Source organism: Pan paniscus, chromosome X (genome assembly GCF_029289425.2).
Source record: "Pan paniscus chromosome X, NHGRI_mPanPan1-v2.0_pri, whole genome shotgun sequence".
In the NCBI taxonomy this organism is placed as follows: Eukaryota; Metazoa; Chordata; class Mammalia; order Primates; family Hominidae; genus Pan; species Pan paniscus.
In genome coordinates, this window is record NC_073272.2 from 1,232,917 (window position 1) to 1,255,606 (window position 22,690).

The 22,690-nt window shown below is 51.8% G+C and overlaps 1 protein-coding gene across 3 annotated transcripts in view; it reads left to right on the forward strand.

Annotated features, from left to right (window-relative positions):
• Positions 1 to 22,690, forward strand: part of LOC129395392 (interleukin-3 receptor subunit alpha) — a 43,886-nt gene that overhangs the window by 11,401 nt on the left and 9,795 nt on the right. For 2 of the 3 annotated variants that reach the window (XM_055106680.2, XM_063601859.1), the window contains 6 exons: positions 1,614 to 1,732; positions 5,026 to 5,140; positions 9,357 to 9,489; positions 9,579 to 9,763; positions 14,079 to 14,194; positions 16,665 to 16,691. In XM_055106680.2, the coding sequence (XP_054962655.1) occupies positions 1,614 to 1,732; positions 5,026 to 5,140; positions 9,357 to 9,489; positions 9,579 to 9,763; positions 14,079 to 14,194; positions 16,665 to 16,691 (695 nt within the window). The remainder of the gene's footprint in view (positions 1 to 1,613; positions 1,733 to 5,025; positions 5,141 to 9,356; positions 9,490 to 9,578; positions 9,764 to 14,078; positions 14,195 to 16,664; positions 16,692 to 22,690) is intronic. The other variant, XM_055106679.2, reaches the window with a different exon arrangement.

Below are 22,690 nucleotides of genomic sequence, written 5' to 3' on the forward strand. Positions count from 1 at the left end.
TCCCCACATCCCACACCTTTGGGGATGTGACAAAATCAAGCTTATAAGGAAGGCTGATTAGATCAATATGGCATTATTGGCTTATGATTTCTTTTCTTTTTTTTTTTTTTTGAGACGGAGTCTCACTCTGTTGCACAGGCTGGAGTGCAGTGGTGCAACCTCGGCTCACTGCAACCTCCCCCTCTGGGTTCAAGCGATTCTCCTGCCTCAGCCTCCCGAGTAGCTGGGACTACAGGCACCCGCCACCACGCCCGGCTAATTTTTGTATTTTTAGTCGCGACGGGGTTTCACCGTGTTAGCCAGGATGGTCTTGATCGCTTGACCTTGTGATCCGCCCGCCTTGGCCTCCCAAAGTGCTGGGATGACGGGCGTGAGCCACCGCGCCCGTTTGCTTTATGACTTCTACCAGCTCACAGAAGTCTCCTGTCTACATAGAACTCCACTTCCCAGCCAGGCTCAGTAACTCACATCTGTGATCCCAGCACTTTGGGAGGCTGAGGCAGGCAGATCATGTGAGGTCGGGAGTTCGAGACCAGCCTGGCCAACATGGTGAAACCCCATCTCTAGTAAAAATACAAAAATTAGCCGAGTGTGGTGGCAGGCACCTGTTATCCCAGCTGCACAGGAGGCTGACACAGGATAATCGCTTGAACCTGGGAGGCGGAGGTTGTAGTGAGCCGAGATCGCGCCACTGAGTTCCAGCCTGGGTGACAGAGTGAGACTCCGTCTCAAAACAAACAAGCAAACAAAAATACCCATTACAATGTTGTTTTAAGATTGTTGTATATCAACTGGGCATGGTGGCTCATGCTTGTAATCCCAGCACTTTGAGAGGCCGAGGCGGACAGATCACGAGGTCAGGAGATCGAGACCATCCTGGCCAACATGGTGAAACCCCATCTCTAGTAAAAATACAAAAATTAGCCGGGCATGGTGGTGGGCTCCTGTAATCCCAGCTACTCGGGAGGCTGAGGCAGGAGAATCGCTTGAACCCGGGAGGTAGAGGTTGCGGTGAGCTGAGATCACGCCATTGCACTCCAGCCTGGGTGACAAGAGCAAAACTCCGTCTGAAAAAAATAAAAAATTAAAAAAAATAAAGAAATGGACCTCCCAAAGGTATTGGCTAACTCCACGGGCAAAAAAACCATACCCATTACAATGCTGTTTTAAGATTCTTGACCTGGCACGGTGGCTCATGCCTGTAATCCCAGCACTTTGGGAGGCTGAGGCGGACGAATCACGAGGTCAGGAGATCGAGACCATCCTGGCTAACACGGGGAAACGCCATCTCTACTAAAAATACAAAAAAAAAAAAAAAATTAGCCGGGCTTGGTGGCGGGCGCCTGTAGTCCCAGCTACTCGGGAGGCTGAGGCAGGAGAACAGCTTGAACCGGGAGGCAGAGCTTGCAGTGAGCCGAGATCGTGCCACTGTAGTCCAGCCAGGGCGACAAGAGTGAAACTCCATCTCAAAAAATTAAAAAAAATAAAATAAAAGAACTTCACCTCCCAAAGGTATTGGCTAACTCCACGGGCAAAAAAAAAACCATACCCCTTACAATGCCGTTTTAAGATTCTTACGTATCTCTTCTAACTCCAACCTGTCACCGTTTTAGATCCAAACCCACCAATCACGAACCTAAGGATGAAAGCAAAGGCTCAGCAGTTGACCTGGGACCTTAACAGAAATGTGACCGATATCGAGTGTGTTAAAGACGCCGACTATTCTATGCCGGTAAATCATACTCTCTATTGTTTTTTATTTTTATTTTATTTATTTACTTATTTATTTATTTATTTATTTATTTATTTATTTATTGAGACGGAGTCTTGCTCTGTCGCCCAGGCTGGACTGCGGTGACCCGATCTCGGCTCACTGCAACCTCCACCTCCCAGGTCCATGCCATTCTCCTGCCTCAACCTCCCGAGTAGCTGGGACTACAGGCGCCCGCCACCACGCCCGGCTAATTTTTTTGTATTTTTAGTAGAGATGGGGTTTCACTGTGTTAGCCAGGAGGGTCTCGATCTCCTGACCTCGTGATCTGCCCGCCTCGGCCTCCCAAAGTGCTGGGATTACAGGCGTGAGCCACCGCGCATGGCCCAGACTCTCTAATGTTGACGAACAAGACGTTTCCGTCTTCTGCAGGAATCTCAGAACCAATACTGCTCCCATCGCTGGTGTCATGACTACCTGGTTTCTGCCCCGAAGTCAGCTGTGGGATTTGAAGTGACTTTGGAGGGTCTGGTTCCCCGTCCGCGGGATATCTAAGATGGCACACACTGGACAGGGTGGATGTGAAAGTGAAATGAGGCTAAGCTATGACTGGTGCGAAACCCAACCCCACGCTGGGCATGGTAGCTCACGTCTGTAATCCCAGCACTTTGGGAGGCTGAGGCGGGTGGATCACCAGAGGTCAGGAGTTCGAGACCAGCCTGGCCAACACGGTGAAACGCTGTCTCTGCTAAAAATACGAAAGTTAGCCGGGCACAGTGGCTCACACCTGTAATCCCAGCACTTTGAGAGGCTGAGGCGGATGGATCACCTGGGGCCAGGAGTTCGAGACTAGTCTGGGCAACATGGTGAAACCCCGCCTCCACTAAAAATATAAAAATTAGCCGGGCATGGTGGTGGGCACCTGTAATCCCAGTTACTTGGGAGGCTGAGGCAGGAGAATTGCTTGAATCTGGGAGGCGGAGGTTGCATTGAGCCGAGACTGTGCCACTGCACTCCAGCCTGGGGGACAAGAGCAAGACTTCATCTCAAAAAATAAAAAGAAAAATTAGCCAGATGTGGTGGCACATGCCTGTAATACCAGCTATTCAGGAGGCTGAGGCTGGAGAATTGCTTGAACCTGGGAGGCCGAGGTTGCACTGAGCCGAGATTGTGCCATTGCACTCCAGCCTGGGAGACAGAGTGAAACTCCATCTCAAAACAAAAGCAAAAAGAAAAGCAAAAACAAAACAAAAGTGTGTGCTCAGGAAACAAGGTCCTCATCACGAAATCCTTCCAAATCCCCCATCTTGTCATCACCTGCGTTCTCAGGGTTTGAGAACAGCGCCAGACCTCATGGGGTGGCCCAGGTGAGACTGTGAGCTATTTACAAGTCAGTGTCTTATGGGAAAGGAGCACGTTTCCCTGAGAACCTATTTGGTCCCCTCCAAGAGCTATGTCCGTTCAATACAATTCAAATCACGGCCCTTCATGCATCTGCTCGGGCCACCATTATAAAATCCCACAGCCCAGGAGGCCTAAACCACAGACATTGATTCTCCCACAGTCCTGGAGGCTGGAGGTCTGAGATCCAGGTGTGGGCAGGGCTGGTTCCTCCTGAGGCCTCTCTCTCGGGCTTGGAGACGCTGTCTTCTCCCTGTGTCCTCACAGGGTCAACCCTCTGTCTGTGTCTGTGTCCTCGTCTCCTCTTCTTATAAGGGCACCAGTCCTATTGGATCCGGACTCTCCCTAGTGACCTAATTTGACCTGAATCACGTCTTTAAAGACCCCAGCTCCAAATACAGTCCCATTGAACTTTAGGGCTTCGATATGTGATTTTGGAGAGTAGAGATAAAACAGTCTAGAATCCCAGAGCGATTTTACCATACCATGGCAAACTGACTCTCAACTTTAGAAACACAAATGCTGAAAAAAAAACTAAGGAAATTTTGAAAAAGAAGGTGAATGAAGGAGAACCTGCCTTACCTATATCAAAAGGCACTGAAAAGTTCATACCCAACGTGCGGATTGCTATAAGAATACACAAGTAGGCCGGGCGCAGTGGCTCACGGCTGTCATCCCAGCACTTTGGGAGGCCGAGGCGGGCGGATCACGAGGTCAGGAGATCGAGACCATCCCGGCTAACACGGTGAAACCCCGTCACTACTAAAAATATAAAAAATTAGCCGGGCGTGGTGGCTGGTGCCTGTAGTCCCAGCTACTCGGGAGGCTGAGGCAGGGGAATGGCTTGAACCTGGGAGGCAGAAGCTTGCAGTGAGCCGAGATCGCGCCCCTGCACTCCAGCCTGGGCGACAGAGCGAGACTCTGTCTCAAAATAAACAAAAACAAAAGCAAACAAAACGAAGAATACACAAGTAGATTAATGAAATGTGGCCGGGTGTGGTGGTGAGGCAGGAGAATTGCTTGAACCCGAGACGTGGAGGTTGCAGTGAGCTGAGATCGCACCACTGAACTCTAGCCTGGGCAAGCGGAGTGAGGCCCTGTCTTAACAAAAAAACAAAGAAACAAAAAACAAACAAACAAGAAAAAAAAGCAAAACAAACAGAAAAATATTTCCCTAATATTTACTGCTAAGTGGGATTATTTTTATTCAAGCTTTTGTATCTTTAGAAAAAAATTGTGGCCGGGCGGGGTGCCTCATGCCTGTCATCCCAGCACTTTGGGAGGCCGAGGCGGGTGGATCACGACGTCAGGAGATCGAGACCATCCTGGCTAACACGGTGAAACCCCGTCTCTACTAAAAATATAAAAAATTAGCCGGGCGTGGTGGCGGGCGCCTGTAGTCCCAGCTACTCGGGAGGATGAGGCAGGAGACTGGCGTGAACCCAGGAGGTGGAGCTTGCAGTGAGCTGAGATCGCGCCCCTGCACTCCAGCCTGGGTGACAGAGCGAGACTCTGTCTCAAAAAAAAAAAAAACAGAAAAAAGTCTTGGCTGGGCGTGGTGGCTCACGCCTGTAATCTCAGCACTTTGGGAGGCTGAGGCAGGCGGATCACATGAGGTCAGGAGTTCGAGACCAGACTGACCAACATGGTGAAACCCTGTCTCTACCCAGAAAAATACTTTAAAAATTAGCTGGGCGTGGTGGCGGGCACCTGTAATCCCAGGTACTCGGGAGGTTGAAGCAGAAGAATGGCTTGAACCCGGGAGGGAGAGGCTACAGTGAGCCGAGATCACGCCACTGCCCTCCAGCCTGGATGACGAGAGCGAAACTCTGCCTCAGAAAAAATCTGAACATGATTAGCATCAAATTAAGCATGGTCTCTCAGCAGCCATCATAGTCCTATGTCTCTCTTAGGCAGTGAACAATAGCTATTGCCAGTTTGGAGCAATTTCCTTATGTGAAGTGACCAACTACACCGTCCAAGTGGTCAACCCACCATTCTCCACGTGGATCCTCTTCCCTGAGAACAGTGAGAAAAATGTTCATTGTTTGTTTATTCTCTATTCCCTCCCTCCTTCCTTTTCTCCCTCCCTCCCTCCCTCTCCTTCCCTCCCTCTTTCCCTCTCCCTCCCTCCCTCCCTCCCTCCCTGCCTCCCTCCCTCTCTCCCTCCCTCTCTCCCTCCCTCTCTCCCTCCCTCTCTCCCTCCTTGTCTCCTTCCCTCTCTCCTTCGCTGTATCTTTTTTTTGTTTTTCTTTCTCTTTCTTTCTTTCCTTTTCCTGTGTCTCTCTCTTTTTCTCTTTCCCTACCTCCCTCCCTTTCTTCCTCTTCTTTCTTTCTTTCTCTTTCCCTCCCTTCCTTCCTTCTCTTCACTCCTTCCTTCCTTCCCTCCCTCCTTCTCTTCTTTTCCTCCCTCCTCCTTCCCACCCTACTTCCTTTCTTTCTCTCTCCTTCCTTCCCTTTCTTTTCTTTCTTTTCCTCCCTGCCTCACTCCCTTCCTTTGTTCTCTCCCTCTTCTTTTCCTTCCTTCCCTCCATCCTTCCTTTCTCCCTTCCTTCCTTTCTTCCTTCCTTCCTCCCTCCCTCCCTTTCTCTCTCTCTGTCTCTTTCCCCCTCCCCTTCCCTCCCCCTCCCCTCCCCTCCCCTCCTCTCCCCTCCCCTCCTCTCCCCTCTCCTTTCCTGACACGGTCTTGCTCTGTTGCCCAGGCTGGAGTGCAGTGGTGCAATCACAGCTTACTGCAGGCTTCACCTCCTGAGCTCAAACAATCCTTCTGCCTCAGCCTCCCACGTAGGTGGAACTACACCCATGTACCACCACGCCCACCTAATTTTTTAAACACTTTTTCTTTTTTTTAGACAGAATCTCACTCTGTCCGCCAGGCTGGAGTGCACTGGCATGATCTCGGCTTACCGCAACCTCCGGCTCCCGGGTTCAAGCGATTCTCCTGCCTCAGCATCCCGAGTAGCTGGGATTATAGGCGCCCACCGCCACGCCCAGCTAATTCTTGTATTTTTAGTAGAGACGGGGTTTCACCATGTTGGTCAGGCTGGTCTCAAACTCCTGACTTCGTGATCTGCCCGCCTCGGACTCCCAAAGTGCTGGGAGTACAGGGGTGAGCCACCGCGCCCGGCCTTAAATACTTTTTGTAGAGATGGGGTGTCGCTGTGTTACCTGAGCTGCTCTCAAACTCCTAGGCTCAAGTGATCCTCCCGCCTCAGCCTCCCAAAGTGCAGGGATTATAAGCATCAGCCACCACGCCTGGCCTCTTCTTTGTTTTTTAATTAATTAGAAGTCCATGGTTTATTTTTTTGTTTTGTTTTGTTTGTTTTTCTGTGATGGAGTCTTGTTCTTGTCGCCCAGGCTGGAGTGCAGTGGTGCGATTTCCGCTTACCGCAAACTCCGCCTCCCGGGTTCAAGCGATTCTCCTGCCTCAGCCTCACAAGTAGCTGGGATTACAGGCACCCGCCACCACGCCCGGCTAAATTTTGTATTTTTAGTAGAGATGGGGCTTCACCATGTTGGTCTCGAACTCCTGACCTTGTGATCCACCCGCCTCAGCCTCCCAAAGTGCTGGGATGACAGGCGGGAGCCACCGTGCTGGGCCTCAATTTAATTATTTTTAAGTTTAATGGATTTCCAGGGAGTTATGCCGAGTCGGAAAAAAAAGACGACTCCAGAGCGTGACACAGACAGTGATTTCATTAATACAACTGTCTTGAAATGGCAAAATTTTACAAATAGAAAACAGTCTCCTGGTTTGCAGGGATATAAGCAGGAGTGAGAGCTGAGAGAGGTGAGTTTGGCTGTAAAAGTGCTCCTTGGGGAGGCCGGGCGCAGTGGCTCACGCCTGTAATCCCAGCACTTTGGGAGGCCGAGGCAGGCAGATCACCTGAGTTCAGGAGTTCGAGACCAGCCTGGCCAACATGGTGAAACCCCGTCTCTACTAAAAACACAAAAATTAGCCAGGCACGGTGGCTCATGCCTGTAATCCCAGCACTTTGGGAGGCCGAGGCGGGTGGATCACCTGAGGTCAGGAATTCGAGACCAGCCTGGCCAACATGGTGAAACCCCATCTCTACTAAAAATACAAAATTAGCCAGGGGTGGTGGCACATGCCTGTAGTCCCAGCTACTCAGGAGGCTGAGGCAGGAGAATCACTTGAACCCGGGAGGCGGAGATTGCGGTGAGCTGAGATCGTGCCATTGCTCTCCAGCCTGGGCAACAAGAGTGAAATTCCATCTAAAAAAAAAAAAAAAAATTAAAAAGAAATTAGTGGCCGGGCCCAGTGGCTCACACCTGTAATCCCAGCACTTTGGGAGGCCGAGGCGGGTGGATCACGAGGTCAGGAGATCGAGACCATCCCGGCTAACACGGTGAAACTCCGTCTCTATTAAAAATACAAAAAAATTAGCTGGGCGTGGTGGCGGGCACCTGTAGTCCCAGCTACTTGGAAGGCTGAGGCAGGAGAATGGCGTGAACCCGGGAGGTGGAGCTTGCAGTGATCGGAGATTGCGCCACTGCACTCCAGCCTGGACCACAGAGCAAGACTCCGTCTCAAAAAAAAAAAAAGAAATTAGCATGGCATAAGGGTACTTGCCTGTAATCTCAGCTATTCTGCAGGCTGAGGTTGGAGGATCACTTGGGCCCAGGAGCTCGAGGCTACGGTGACCTGAGATTGCACCACTGCACTCCAGCCTGGGGGACAGACCAAGGCCTTGTCTCAAAAACAAACAAGAAAAACCATGAAAGAAAAAAATCTAGATTGGCCAGGCACGGTGGCTCACGCCTGTCATCCCAGCACTTTGGGAGACCAAGGCCCGTGGATCACCTGAGGTCAGGAGTTCCAGACCATCCTGGCCAACATGGTGAAACCCCATCTCTACTAAAAACACAAAAATTAGCCAGGCGTGTTGGCGGGTGCCTGTAATCCCAGCTACTCGGGAGGCTGAGGCAGGAGAATCACTTGAACCTGGGAGGCGGAGGTTGTGAGCCATTGAGCTCCAGCCTGGGCAACAAGAGTGAAACTCTGTCTTAAACACACACACAGATGCACACACACGCACACACACACAAACAGTGAAAGAAAAACATCTGTAATCCCAGCAGTTTGGGAGGCTGAGGCGGGTGGATCACTTGAGGTCAGGAGTTCGCGACCAGTCTGGGCAACATGGTGAAACCCCATCTCTACTAAAAATACAAAAATTAGCTGGGTGTGGTAGTGGGCGCCTGTTGTCCCAGATACTTGGGAGGCTGAGGCAGGAGAATTGCTTGAACCCGGGAGGCGGAGGTTGCAGTGAGCCGAGATGGCGCCATTGTACTCCAGCCTGGGCGACGGAGCGAGACTCTGTAAAAATGAATAAATAAATCATTAAAAGAATATGCAGGATCTCTCCGTATTATTATTATTTTTTACAACGGCTTGTGTATCCACCATGGTCTCAAAATACAAAAGGCACTCTAAAAAGCAATCAGAGTTTTATTTTATTTTTGAGACGGAGTCTCGCTCTTGTCACACAGGCTGGAGTGCAGTGGCATGGTCTTGGCTCACTGCAACCTCTGCCTCCTGGGTTCAAGAAATTCTCCTGCCTCAGCCTCCCTATTAGCTGGGATTACAGCAGCCCGACATCATGCCCGGCTAATTTTTGTATTTTTAGTAGAGGCGGGGTTTCACCATGTTAGCCAGGCCGGTCTCGAACTCCGGACCTCAGGTGATCCTCCTGCCTCGGCCTCCCAAAGTGCTGGGATTACAGGCATGAGCCACCATGCCCGGCTTTTATTTATTTATTTATTTTTTGAGATGAAGTCTCACTCTGTTGCTCAGGCTGGAGTGCAGTGGCATGATCTCAGCTCCATGCAACCTCTGCCTCCTGGGTTTAAGAAATTCTTCTGCCTCAGCCTCCCGAGTAGCTGGGATTAGAGCGGCCCGACATCACACCTGGCTAATTTTTTCTATTTTCAGTAGCGATGGGGTTTCACCATGTTGGCCAGGCTGGTCTCGAACTCCGGACCTCAGGCGATCCACCTGCCTTGGCCTCCCAAAGTGCTGGGATCACAGGCGTGAGCCACCACACATGGCTAATTTTTGTATTTTTAGTAGAGACGGGGTTTCTCCATGTTGGCCAGGCTGGTCTCGAACTCCTGACCTCATGTGATCCACCCGCCTCGGCCTCCCAAAATGCTGGGGTGACAGGCGTGAGCCACCGTGCCCGGCCCCGATTCGAGTTCTCTTTCATGTTTGTGAACCCAGGTGGGAAGCCTCGGGCAGGTGCGGAGAATCTGACCTGCTGGATTCACGACGTGGATTTCTTGAGCTGCAGCTGGGCGGTAGGCCCGGCGGCCCCCGCGGACGTCCAGTACGACCTGTACTTGAACGTTGCCAAGTAGGTGTGCCCTTGGGCAGAGGCCGGGCTGTCCCTGGTGCGGGTGCCATCGGCGTGGGGTCGTCCCCCAACCTTACCGCTTACCGCAGCAGGCGTCAACAGTACGAGTGTCTTCACTACAAAACGGATGCTCAGGGAACACGTATCGGGTGTCGTTTCGATGACATCTCTCGACTCTCCAGCGGTTCTCAAAGTTCCCACATCCTGGTGCGGGGCAGGAGCGCAGCCTTCGGTATCCCCTGCACAGATAAGTTTGTCGTCTTTTCACAGATTGGTGAGTAGACCAGGACACTCCCTCCCACCCTCAGTTCTGTGATACCACGGCTTTAGCGTTAGGCCAGATCCCACGGGACCACGTGGCTCCCAACGCAGACGTTGGCCTCTCACATTTCCAGAGGCTGGACGTTGGAGGTCAGGGTGCTGGCTGGCTGGGCTCCTCGGGAGGTCTCTTCCTGGCTTGGAGAGAGGGTCATCTTCTCACTGTGTCTTCATGTGGTGGACAGAGAGAGAGACAGATGAAGTTCTGGGGTCTCTTGTTAGAAGGGCACTAACACCATCATGGGTCCCATCATGGGTCATAGGATCCCTCATCATGGGTCATGGGACCCCCCGTCATGGGTTCCATCATGGGTCCCATCATGGTTCATAGGATCCCCGATCATGGGTTCCATCATGAGTCAGAACCCCCTATCATGGATTCCATCATGGGTCATGGGAACCTCCATCATGGGTCCCATCATCGGTCATAGGACCCCCTATCATGGGTTCCATCATGGGTCATGGGACCCCCTATCATGGATTCCATCATGGGTCATGGGAACCCCCATCATGGGTCCCATCATCGGTCATAGGACCCCCTATCATGGGTTCCATCATGGGTCATGGGACACCCCCCATCATGGGTTCCACCATGAGTCATGGGATCCCTCATTGTGGGTTCCATCATGGGTCATGGGACCCCCCATCATGGGTTCCACATGGGATCCCTCATCACTGGTTCCATCATGGGTCATAGAATCCCCCATCATGGGTTCCACCATGAGTCGTGGGACCCCCTATCATGGGTTCCACATGGGATCCCTCATCATTGGTTCCATCATGGGTCATAGGATCCCCCATCATGGGTTCCATCATGGGTCATGGGACCCCCCCCCATCATGGGTTCCATCACGGGTCATGGGACCCCCCATCATGGGTTCCATCATGGGTCATGGGAACCCCCATCATGGGTTTCATCATGGGTCACAGGATCCCCTATCATGGGTTCCATCATGGGTCATGGGACCCCCCCCCATCATGGGTTCCACCGTGAGTCATGGGATCCCTCATCATGGGTTCCATCATGGGTCATGGGACCCCCCCATCATGGGTTCCACCGTGAGTCATGGGATCCCTCATCATGGGTTCCACTATGAGTCATGGGATCCCTCATCATGAGTCCCATCATGGATCATGGGATCCCTCATCATGGGTTCCATCATGGGTCATGGGACCCCCCCATCATGGGTTCCACCATGAGTCATGGGATCCCTCATCATGGGTTCCACCATGAGTCATGGGATCCCTCATCATGAGTCCCATCATGGGTCATAGGATCCCTCATCATGCGTCCCATCATGGATCATGGGACCCCCCCCCCACCATGGGTCACAGAATCCCCCATCATGGGTCAAAGAATGCCCCATCATGGGTCCTGTCATGCATCACTGGATCCCCCTATCATGGATTCCACCATGAGTCATGGGATCCCTCATCATGGGTCCCAGCATGGGTCATGGAAGCCCCCATCATGGGTCATGGGAACCCCCCATCATGGGTCATGGGAGCCCCCATTGTGAGTCATGGAATCCCTCATCATGGGTCTCATCATGGGTCATGGGTCCCATCATGGGTCATGGGAGCCCCCATCATGAGTCATGGAATCCCTCATCATGGATCTCATCATGGGTCATGGGTCCCATCATGGGTCATGGGAGCCCCCATCATGAGTCATGGAATCCCTCATCATGGGTCATGGGTCCCATCATGAGTCATGGAATCCCTCATCATGGGTCATGGGTCCCATCATGGGTCACGGGAGCCCCCATCATGGGGGTCCACCCTCATAACTTCAGCCCACGCCAGTCACCTCCCAAAGACCCCACCTTCTAATACCACCCAACCAGGGGTTAGAGCTTCAGTGGAGGAATTTGGGACAGAAGGACACACACTTTCAGTCCATGATAGCCGAGCTCCGGGGAACCTCCCAGGTGGTGAGAATGTCAATATGCCCAGAGCTGACATGCCCTGACCCCACGGGCAGGGTACTCGGATGCTTCAGAAGAGGAGGGGGAAACGAGGAAGAGGAGGAGGACAAGGAGAAGAGAAGGGAGGAGAGGAAGAACATGAGCAGGGGGAGGAGGAGGAGGAGGAGGAAAAGAAGAAACAGAGGAAAAGGAGGGGGAGGAGGTAGAGATGGAGAGGGAAGGAAGAGGAGGAAGAGAAGAAAACGGAGAAAGAGGAGGGGGAGGAGGACGAGGAAGAGAAAATGGAGAAAGAGGAGGGGGAGGAGGTGGAGATGGGGAGGGGAGGAAGAGGAGGAAGAGAAGAAAACAGGAGGGGGAGGAAGAGAAGAAAATGGAGGGAAAGGAGGGGGAGGAGGTGGAGATGGGGAGAGAAGGAGCAGGAGGAGGAGAAGAAAGAAGAGGAAGAAAGAAGGAGGAGGAGAGGGTGGAGGAGGAAGAGGGTGAAGGAGAGAGGGAGGAGAATGGAGAGGAGGAGGCGGGGGAGGGAAGAGAAGGAGGTGAGGAGGAGGAAGGGGAGGATAGAGAAGGTGGGGTAGAAGGGTGGTGAGGTGGGGAGGGAGGAGGAGAGAGGAGGACTGGGAGGAGGGGGCAGGAAGGTGGAGGAGGGGAGGGGAGAAGGAGGGGAGAAGGGTGGAGGAAGGAGAGCAGGAGGAGGGAGGAGAGGAGGAGGGGCAGAAGGAAGAAGGAGTGGGAGGAGAGGAGGAGAAAGGAGAAGGAGGAGGAGAATGGGCAGGGGAGGAGGAGGAGAGGGAGGAAAAGGAGGCAGAGGAGGGTGGAGGGGGAGGAAAGAGGAGGAGAGAGGAGGGAGAAGGAGGGGAGAGGATGGAGGAAGGGGAGCAGGAGGGGGAGGAAAAAGGAGGAGGGGCAGAAGGAAGAAGGAGCAGGAGGAGAGGAGGAGGAGGAGAGGGAGGAAAAGGAGGTGGAGGGGGAAGGAGGAGAGAGGAGGGAGAAGGAGGGGAGAGGATGGAGGAAGGGGAGCAGGAGGGGGAGGAAAAAGGAGGAGGGGCAGGAGGAAGAAGGAGCAGGAGGAGAGGAGGAGGAGGAGAGGGAGGAAAAGGAGGTGGAGGGGGAAGGAGGAGAGAGGAGGGAGAAGGAGGGGAGAGGATGGAGGAAGGGGAGCAGGAGGGGGAGGAAAAAGGAGGAGGGGCAGGAGGAAGGAGCAGCAGGAGGAGAAGAGGAGGAGAATGGGCAGGGAGGAGGAGAGGGAAGAAAAGGAGGGGGAGGAGGAAGGAGGGGAGGAAGGAGGGGGAGGAGGGTGGGGGGGGAGGAGGGTGGAGGGGGAGGAGGGTGGAGGGGGAGGAAGAGAGGAGGGAGAAGGAGGGGAGAGGATGGAGGAAGGGGAGCAGCAGGGGGAGGAAAAAGGAGGAGGGGCAGGAGGAGAGGAGGAGGAGAATGGGCAGGGGAGGAGGAGAAAGGAGAGTGGAGGAGGAGGGTGACAAGGAGAATGGGGAGGAGAGAGGAGGGGTAGAAAAAGGAGAGAGAGGAAGAGTAGGAGCGGAGGAGGAGGAGGGGAGGGGAGGGGAGAAAGACCAGGAGGGTAGGAGGAGGGGGAGGAGGAGGAGGGGGCCAGGGCTGGACTTCCTTCCAGGGGCCCAGGGGAGACCCAGCCAGGCAGCCGGACACACAGGGCTGGGCTGGTAGTCGGGTCACACCTGAGGATGTGGAAGTGCCTGGGGTTCCCGGGAAGTGGAGGATGTCCTGGGCCACTGGGAGAGGCGGCACATCCCCTGGGGGGCTGAGGTGGGGAAGGTGAGAAGCCAGGCAGGGGCCAGGAAGTGGAAGCTTCAGGAGGATGTGTGCAGGTCAAAGTGTAGGAGTCTCCGGGGGGGCCCATCTTGAATGATGCAGAGAGGGCCTCCAAGGCTCCAGTGCGCTGCAGGTGGGCAGAGGGGGCATGGGAAGTAGGGGTTGGCCCTGGGCAGGGGTGGGGAGTGGGCCAGGCTGCCCAGCGGGGCTGAGCCTAGAGATGGAGGGGGCAGGGACAAAGACGTGCAGCCGCCAGTCCTTGGGAAAGCTGAACGCCTGGTACTTCAGAGAACAAAAGGGTGGTTCTGAAGGCTGCTCCCAGGACAGTGGGGCTCCGGGGGTGCAAACCCAAGGCTCACTCCTCCCAGTGCCCCCAACACGGCTCAGTCCTGTGTCTCTGCCTGTAGAGTTTCTTTGTTCCCTCTTCCTTCCTGGTGTTTTTCTCTCCCGCTCTCCAAATGCATAGGAGAAGTAATTTGAAGTATCTCCAGAAAAAAAAAGATAAAAAGAAAAAGAAATGATTTCTTGTACTCCTAAAAGTGTTTTTCTCGTTGCTAGAGATATTAACTCCACCCAACATGACTGCAAAGTGTAATAAGACACATTCCTTTATGCACTGGAAAATGAGAAGTCATTTCAATCGCAAATTTCGCTATGAGCTTCAGATACAAAAGGTAAACTTTCACCCCGCCCCCAGCCCCCCCACCCCCGTGGACATCCCTTATTTTTGGTAAGTCGCACTCTGGGGCCTTGAAACGGGCAACAATCTCCTCTGATAACGCCACAGAAGGCATGGATCATTAAAAAACAAAAACAAAAACAAAAGGCCGGGCGCGGTGGCTCACGCCTGTCATCCCAGCACTTTGGGAGGCTGAGGCAGGTGGATCACAAGGTCAGGAGATCGAGACCATCCTGGCTAACGCGGTGAAACCCCGTCTCTACTAAAAATATGAAAAAAAATTAGCTGGGCGTGGTGGCACGGTCCTGTAATTCCAGCTATTGGGGAGGCTGAGGCAGGAGAATTGCTTGAATCCAGGAGGTGGAGGTCGCAGGGAGCCAAGATCGCGCCACTGCACTCCAGCCTGGGCGACAGAGCGAGACTCCGTCTCAAAAAAAAAAACAAAAAACAAAAAACAAAAAAAAAAGTTTGAGACTGTATGCGGTCTGTTGTTTTTTATTTTTATTATTTCTATTGTTATGTGGTTATTTTTATTTTTTCTTGAACTTCCTTTTTTCTTTTGTAGTGATCTACAGATTCAATGCAAGTTTCCCAGATATTTTTGATCCACAGTTTGTTGGATCAGTTGAACATAAATATTGATTTATTTATTGAGCCACTCTGGCTCTGTAGCCCAGGTTGGAGTGCAGTGGCTTAAATCTTGACTCACTGCAACCTCTGCCTCCCGGGTTCAAGTGATTCTCCTGCCTCAGCCTCCGGAGTAGCTGGGATTATGGGCACCCACCACCACACCCAGCTAAGTTTTCATATTTTTAGTAGGAACAGAGTTTCACCATGTTGGCCAGGCTGGTCTCAAACTCCTGACCTCAGGTGATCCACACACCTCGGCCTCCCAAAGTGCTGGGATTACAGGTGTGAGCCTCCGTGCGCAGCCTATATGTTATATTTAGTTTTTATTTTATTTATTTATTTATTTATTTATTTATTTTTGAGACGGAGTCCTGCTCTGTTGCCCAGGCTGGGGTGCAGTGGCATGATCTCAGCTCACTGTAACGTCCGCCTCTTGGGTTCAACCAATTCTCAGCTTCAGTCTCCTGAGTAGCTGGGATTACAGGCACCTGCCACCACGCTTGGCTAATTTTTTTTTGTATTTTTAGTAGAGACGGGGTTTCACCATCTTGTCCCGGCTGGTCTTGAACTCCTGACCTCGTGATCCACCCACCTCAGCTTCCCAAAGTGCTGGGATTACAGGTGTGAGGCACTGTGCCCGGCCATATATTTATTATTTATGCTCAAATACTAATTATTTCATATGCAATTTTTCTGTAAGTCTAAATCTGCTCAAAAACGTTAGGTCTATTCATTTCTTTTATATTACCAAGTGTTTTTTAGCCAATCTGTTTGGGTTTTTTTTTTTTTTTTAAGAAAATAAATGGCCGGGTGCAGTAGCTTACGCCTGTAATCCCAGCACTTTGGGAGGCCGAGGCGGGATGATCACGAGGTCAGGAGATAGAGACCATCCTGGCTAACATGGTGAAACCCCGTCTCTACTAAAAATACAAAAAAAATTAGCTGGGCATGCTGGCAGGCGCCTGTAGTCCCAGCTACTTGGGAGGCTGAGGCAGGAGAATGGCGTGAACCCGGAAGGCGGAGCTTGCAGTGAGCCAAGATTGTTCCACTGCACTCCAGCCTGGGCAACAGAGTGAGACTCCGTCTCAGGAGAAAAAAAAAGAAAATAAATACAGCACAGACTTCTTTCTTTCACTGATTTGAGGGAGCAGGCGTAGCTGCAGCCACAGGCAGAGTCATAGCTAGTCTGGTGTTGCACCCCCGCTAGTTCGCTGGCCTGGCATAGGCTGTCTGTGGCTACCCCTGAGTGCATCTGGATGCAGTCTGGGAGGACAGTGGGTCTTGTTTGTCCACAGGCCTCACAAAGCCCCCTCCCACCAAGGTCTTGCCACAGTGGCCCATAAGAAACCTTTTGGGCCGGGCGCAATGGCTTATGCCTGTAATCCCAGCACTTTGGGAGGCTGAGGTGGGCAGATCATGAGGTCGAGATCAAGACCATCCTGGCCAACATGGTGAAACTTTGTTTCCACTAAAAATACAAAAAATTAGCCAGGCGTGGTGGCACGCACCTGTAGTCCCAGCTACTCGGGAGGCTGAGGCAAGAGAATCGCTTGAATCCGGGAGGCGGAGGTTGCAGTGAGCCAAGATCACGCCACTGCATTCCAGCCTGGGTGACGGAGTGAGACTCCGTCTCATAAATAAATAAACAAACAAACCTTTTGGTCAGGTGCTATTTACTCCTAAGCTCATTATTTTGCCCCCACTGCTGCCCAAAGGCCTTCCCAGACCCCTCACTGTTTTGCTGGTTTTCCTGGAGGGAGAAATTTGAGTTTGGGAGGAGGAGGCTGTCAGGGACGGTCCAGACACTCAAAAGTTTGTTTGCTTTTGTGTTGCAGAGAATGCAGCCTGTAATCACAGAGCAGGTGAGTGTTCCCTACCCCCAGCCGCTGTACTTGACATTGCAAAGGGTGAGTTTTATTAAGAATAAAATGATAAAAATATTAATAATTCTTATTAATAAAATAATGAAAATATTATTAATAATGTTATTATTCAATGTTCAGTGACTTTCATTGGACAGACTCTGAGTGTCACCCTTACTGCGATCTTGCAAAATTGGGATATTTCACATCCCCAAATTGAGGGATGGGAAAAGGAAGAGTCAGGGATGACACCTCCCAAGGTGTGAGAGCCAGATGCTATGGCTGGCCAGGTGCTGTCCAAACGAGGTCCACCCATTTGCCCCAGATTCCTTACCCTGGGCCAGGCAGCCCCAGTCCAGCAGGAACAAGCTACCAAACCATAGCTCCACCCAGCAGAGACAAGCATTCAGACAGGTGGCCCAGACCTCAGAAAAGCATCCCACACAGACGACCCTCCCCCAGCCCCTGCCTGGGATCTGGAGGAACAGACAGCCGGACCACAGCATTCTCTGTCCCCTCTCTCTCTGTCCATCTCTTTCCCCGTATCTCTTTCTCTGTCTCTGAATCTCTCTCCCTTTCTCCCTCCCTCTCTTTCTCTCTCTCTCGTCTCCATCTCCCTCCCCCTCTCTGTATCTCCCTCCCTTTTTCCCTCCCTCTATCTTTCTGGCTCTCTCCCTGTGTCTATCTCCCCCTGTCCCCATCTCTCTCTGTGTCTCTTTCCCTCCCTCTCTCATTCTCCTTCCCTCTCTCTATCTTTCTCTCTCTCTGTCTCTATCTCCTGCTCTGTGTCTGTCTGTGTCTGTATCTTTCTCCCTTTTTCCCTCCATCTCTCTCTCCCTGTCTCTCTCTCCCCGTTCCCATCTCTCTCTCTGTGTCTCTGTCTCTCCCTCTCTCATTCTCCCTCCCTCTTTTATTCTCCCTCCCTCTCTTTATCTCTCTCTCCTGGTCTCTATCTCCCCCGTCCCCATCTCTTTCTCTGTGTCTCTCTGTATCCTTCTCCATTTCTCCCTACATCTCTCTCTCTCTCCCTGTCTCTATCTCCCACTGTCCCTGTCTGTTTCTCCGTGTCTGTCTCTGTATCTCTCTCCCTTTCTCCCCCCATCTTTCTCTCTCTCTCCCGGTCTCTATCTCCCCTTCTCCCCATCTCTCTCTCTCTGTCTGTCTCTGTATATCTCTCCCTTTCTCCCTCCATCTTTCTCTCTCTCTCCCGGTCTCTATCTCCCCCTCTCCCCGTCTCTTTCTCCGTGTCTGTCTCTGTATCTCTCTCCCTTTCTCCCTCCATCTTTCTGTCTCTCTCCCGGTCTCTATCTCTTCCCTCCCCATCTCTTTCTCTGTGTCTGTCTCTGTATCTCTCACCCTTTCTCCCTCCATCTTTCTCTCTCTCTCCTGGTCTCTATCTCCCCCTCTCCCTGTCTCTCTCTCTGTGTCTGTCTCTGTATCTCTCTCCCTTTCTCCCTCCCTCTCTTTATCTCTCTCTCTCTGCCTCTATCTCCCACTGTCCAAATCTGTGTCTCTGTCTCTCCCTCTTTCATTCTCCCTCTCTTTCTCTATCTCTCTCCTTGTCTGTATCTCCCCCTCTCCCAGTCTCTCTGTATCTCTGTATCTCTCTCCCTTTCTCCTTCCCTCTCTTCATCTTTCATTTTGAAACGGAGTTTCGCTCTTGTGGCCCACGCTGGAGTGCAATGGCACGATCTCGGCTCACTGCAACCTCCACCTCCCAGGTTCAAGCGAATCTACTCCCTCAGCCTCCCAAGTAGCTGGGATTACAGGCACTCGCCACCATGCCCAACTAACTTTTTTTTTTTTTGTATTTTTAGTAGAGACAGGGTTTCACTAGTGGGCCAGGCTGGTCTCGAACTCCTGACCTCAGGCGATCCACCTGCCTCATCCTCTCAAAGTGCTGGAATTACAGGTGTGAGCCACCGTGCCCGGCCCCTCTCTTTATCTTTCTATCTCTCTCCCTGTCTCTCTCTCCCTTCCCCTCTCTGTCTCTCTCTCCCTTCCCCTCTGTCTCTCTCTCTCCCTTCCCCTCTCTGTCTCTCTCTCCCTTCCCCTCTCTGTCTCTCTCTCCCTTCCCCTCTCTGTCTCTCTCTCCCTTTCCTTCTCTGTCTCTCTCTCCCTTCCCCTCTCTCTCTCCATTCCCCTGTCTCTATGTCTCTGCCTTTCTCTCTCCCATTATTTCTCTGTGATTGTCTCTTTCTTTCTCTGCCTCTGTCTGTCTGTCCCCCTGTATTAGTCCATTGTCACACTGCTGATAAACATATACCCAAGACTGGGTAATTTATAAACAAAAGAGGGTTCCTGGACTCACAGTTCCATGTGGCTGGGGAGGCCTCACGATCACAGCAGAAGGTGAAGGAGGAGCAAAGACATGTCTTACACGTCAGCAGGCAAGACAGAATGAGACAGTCGCCGGGCGCAGTGACTCATGCCTGTAATCACAGCACCTTGGGAGGACGAGGTGGGTGGACCATGAGGTCAGGAGTTCAAGACCAGCCTGGCCAACATGGTGAAACCTAGCTCTACTAAAAATAAAAAAAATTACCCAGACGTGGTGGTGGTGGGCGCCTGTAGTCCCAGCTACTCGGGAGGCTGAGGCAGGAGAATTGCTTGAACCCGGGAGGCAGAGGTTGCAGTGAGTTGAGATCGCGCCACTGCACTCCAGCCTGAGTGACAGAGTGAGACTCCGTCTCGAGAAAAAAAAAAAAAAAAGAGAGCCGAGAGAAAGGTTTCCCTTATTAAACCATTAGATCTCGTGAGACTTATTCACTACCCCGAGAACAGTGTGGGGGGAAACTGCCTCCATGATTCAGTTATGTCCTACCCAGTCCCTCTCACAACACGTGGGAGTTATAAGGGCTACAATTCAAGATGAGATTTGGGTGGGGACACAGCCAAACTACATCACCCACTCTCTCTGTCTCTCTGTTTCTGTTTTCCTCTCTGTCTCCGTTTTTCTTTCCCTCTCTCTGTCTCCCCTCTGTCTCCCCTCTCTCTGTCTCCCCTCTCTCTGTCTCTTTGTATCTCTGTCTCTCTCTGTCCATCACCCACTCTGTCTCTTTGTCTCTCTCTGTTTCTGTTTTTCTCTTTCCCTGTCTCCCCTCTCTCTTTGTATCTATGTCTTTCTCTCTGTCTCTCCCTGTTTGTCTCTCTCTCTGTCCATCACCCACTCTCTGTCTCTTTGTCTCTCTATGTCTCTCTGTTTTTCTGTCTCTTTTTCTCTTTCCCTCTGTCTCCCTTCTCTGTGTCTCTTTGTATCTCTGTCTCTCCCTGTCTGTTTCTATCTCTGTCTCTCTCTGTCCATCACCTACTCTGTCTCTTTGTCTCTCTCTGTCTCTCTCTTTCTGTTTTTCTCTCTGTCTTTCTCTTTCCCTCTGTCTCCCCTCTGTGTCTCTTTGTATCTCTGTCTGTTTCTATCTGTCTCTCTCTGTCCATCACCCACTATCTCTGTCTATGTCTGTTTTTCTGTCTCTGTTTTTCTCTCTCCCTCTGTCTCCCCTCTCTGTGTCTCTTTGTATCTCTGTCTCTCTCTCTGTCTCTCCCTGTCTGTTTCTATCTCCGTCCTCCTGTATTAGTCCATTTTCACGGACTAATGAGGATCCTTCCCGCCTCTCCCAGCTCCTGGGGAATCTGGGGTCCCTGGGCTTGTGGCCATATCACTCCACTCTCTGCCTCCGTCTCCACATGGCCTTCTCCTCTGCATCCGTGTCTCCTTTTTATTTATTTATTTATTTATTTGGAGACAGAGTCTTGCTCTGTCACCCAGGCTGGAGTGCAGTGGTGCGATCTCGGCTCATTGCAACCTCCGCCTCCCAGGTTCAAGTGATTCTCCTGCCTCAGCCTCCCGAGTAGCTGGGACTACAGGTGCACACCACCACGCCTGGCTAATTTTTGTATTATTAGTAAAGATGGGATTTTACCTTGTTGCTCAGGTTGACCTCGAACTCCTGACCTCAGGTGATCTACCCGCCTCAGCCTCCCAAAGTGCTGGGATTACAGGTGTCAGCCACCGCGCCCGGCCACGTCTCCTCTTCTTATAAGGATATTGGTCATTGCATTTAGGGCCCACCCTGATCCAAAATGACATCATCTCAATCTACATCTTAATGACATCTGCCATGAACAGGTATTTCATCATAAGGCCCCATTGTAAGGTGCTGGGGGCTAAGACTGCAACATATGAATTTTGGGGGATCACAATGCAGCCTCATTCTTTTGTACCCATCAAATATGAATGGTCTTTTCTTCCTTTTTTTTTTTTTTTGAGATGGAGTCTCGCTCTGTCACCCAGGCTGGAGTGCAGTGGCGCAATCTCGGCTTACTGCAAGCTCCGCCTCCCGGGTTCACACCATTCTCCTGCCTCAGCCTCCCGAGTAGCTGGGACCTCAGGCGCCCGCCACCGGGCCCAGCTAATTTTTTGTATTTTTAGTAGAGACGGGATTTCACTGTGGTCTAGATCTCCTGACCTTGTGATCTGCCCGCCTCGGCCCTCCAAAGTGCTGGGATTACAGGCGTGAGCCACCGCGCCTGGCCGAGCTATTTCATCATAAGGCCCCACTGTAAGGAGCTGGGGGCTAAGACTGCAACATATGAATTTTGGGGGATCACAATGCAGACTCATTCTTTTGTACCTATCAAATATGAATGGTCTTTTCTTTTACTTTTTTGTTTGGTTTTTAATTTCAGACAGGCTCTCACTCTGTCACCCACGCTGGAGTGCAGTGGCACAGTCACGGCTCACTGCAATCTCTGCCTCCTGGGCTCAAGGGATCCTCCTGCCTCAGCCCCCCAAGTAGCTGAAACTACAGGCGTTTGCCACCATGTCAGCTCATTTAAAAAAAAATTTGGCTGGGCGCGGTGGCTCACGCTGGTAATCCCAGCACTTTGGGAGGCCGAGGCGGGTGGATCATGAGGTCAGGAAATCGAGACCATCCTGGCTAACACGGTGAAACCCCGTCTCTACTAAAAAAAAATACAAAAAATTAGCCGGGCATGGAAGCGGGTGCCTGTAGTCCCAGCTACTCGGGAGGCTGAGGCAGGAGAATGGCATGAACCCGGGAAGCGGAGCTTGCAGTGAGCCGAGATCACGCCACTGCACTCCAGCCTGGGTGACAGAGTGAGACTCCATCTCAAAAAAAAAAAAAAAATTTTTTTTTGGCTGGACGTGGTGGCTCACACTGGTAATCCCAGCACTTTGGGAGGCTGAGGCGGGTGGATCACCTGAGGTTGGGAGTTCGAGACCAGCCTGACCAACATGGAGAAACCCCGTCTCTACTAAAAATACAAAATTAGCCGAGCGTGGTGGTGGGCGCCTGTAATCCCAGCTACTCGGGAGGCTGAGGCAGGAGAATCGCTTGAATCTGGGAGGCGGAGGTTGCGGTGAGCCGAGCTGGTGCCACTGCACTCCAGCCTGGGCAACAAGAGTGAAACTCTGTCTCAAAACAAAACAAAACAAAACAAATTTTCTTCTAGAGATGGGGTCTTGCTATGTTGCCCAGGCTGGTCTCAAACTCCTAAGCTCAAGGTATCCCCCCACCTCAGCCTCCCTAGTAGCTGGGACCAAAGACGTGTGTAACCACGTCTGGTAATTTTTACAGGTTTTTTTTTTTTGGTAAAGATGGGGTCTTGCTATGTTGCCCAGGCTGGTGTCAAACTCCTGGGCTTAAGCAATTCTCCCACCTCAGCCTCCAAAAGTGCTGTGGTGAGAGGCATGAACCGTAGCGCCCAGCCCCTCTTTTCTTCTTTTATTATTTTATTTATTTATTTATTTATTTAGAGACAGAGTCTCACTCTGTTGCCCAGGCTGCAGTGCAGTGGTGCGATCTCGCCTCACTGCAACCTCCACCTCTCAGGTTTAAGCAATTCTCCTGCCTCAGCCTCCTGAGTAGCTGGGATTACAGGTGTGCACCACCACGCCTGGATAATTTTTGTATTTTTAGTAGAGACGGGGTTTCACTGTGTTAGCCAGGTTGGTCTCGATTTCCTGACCTCGTGATCCA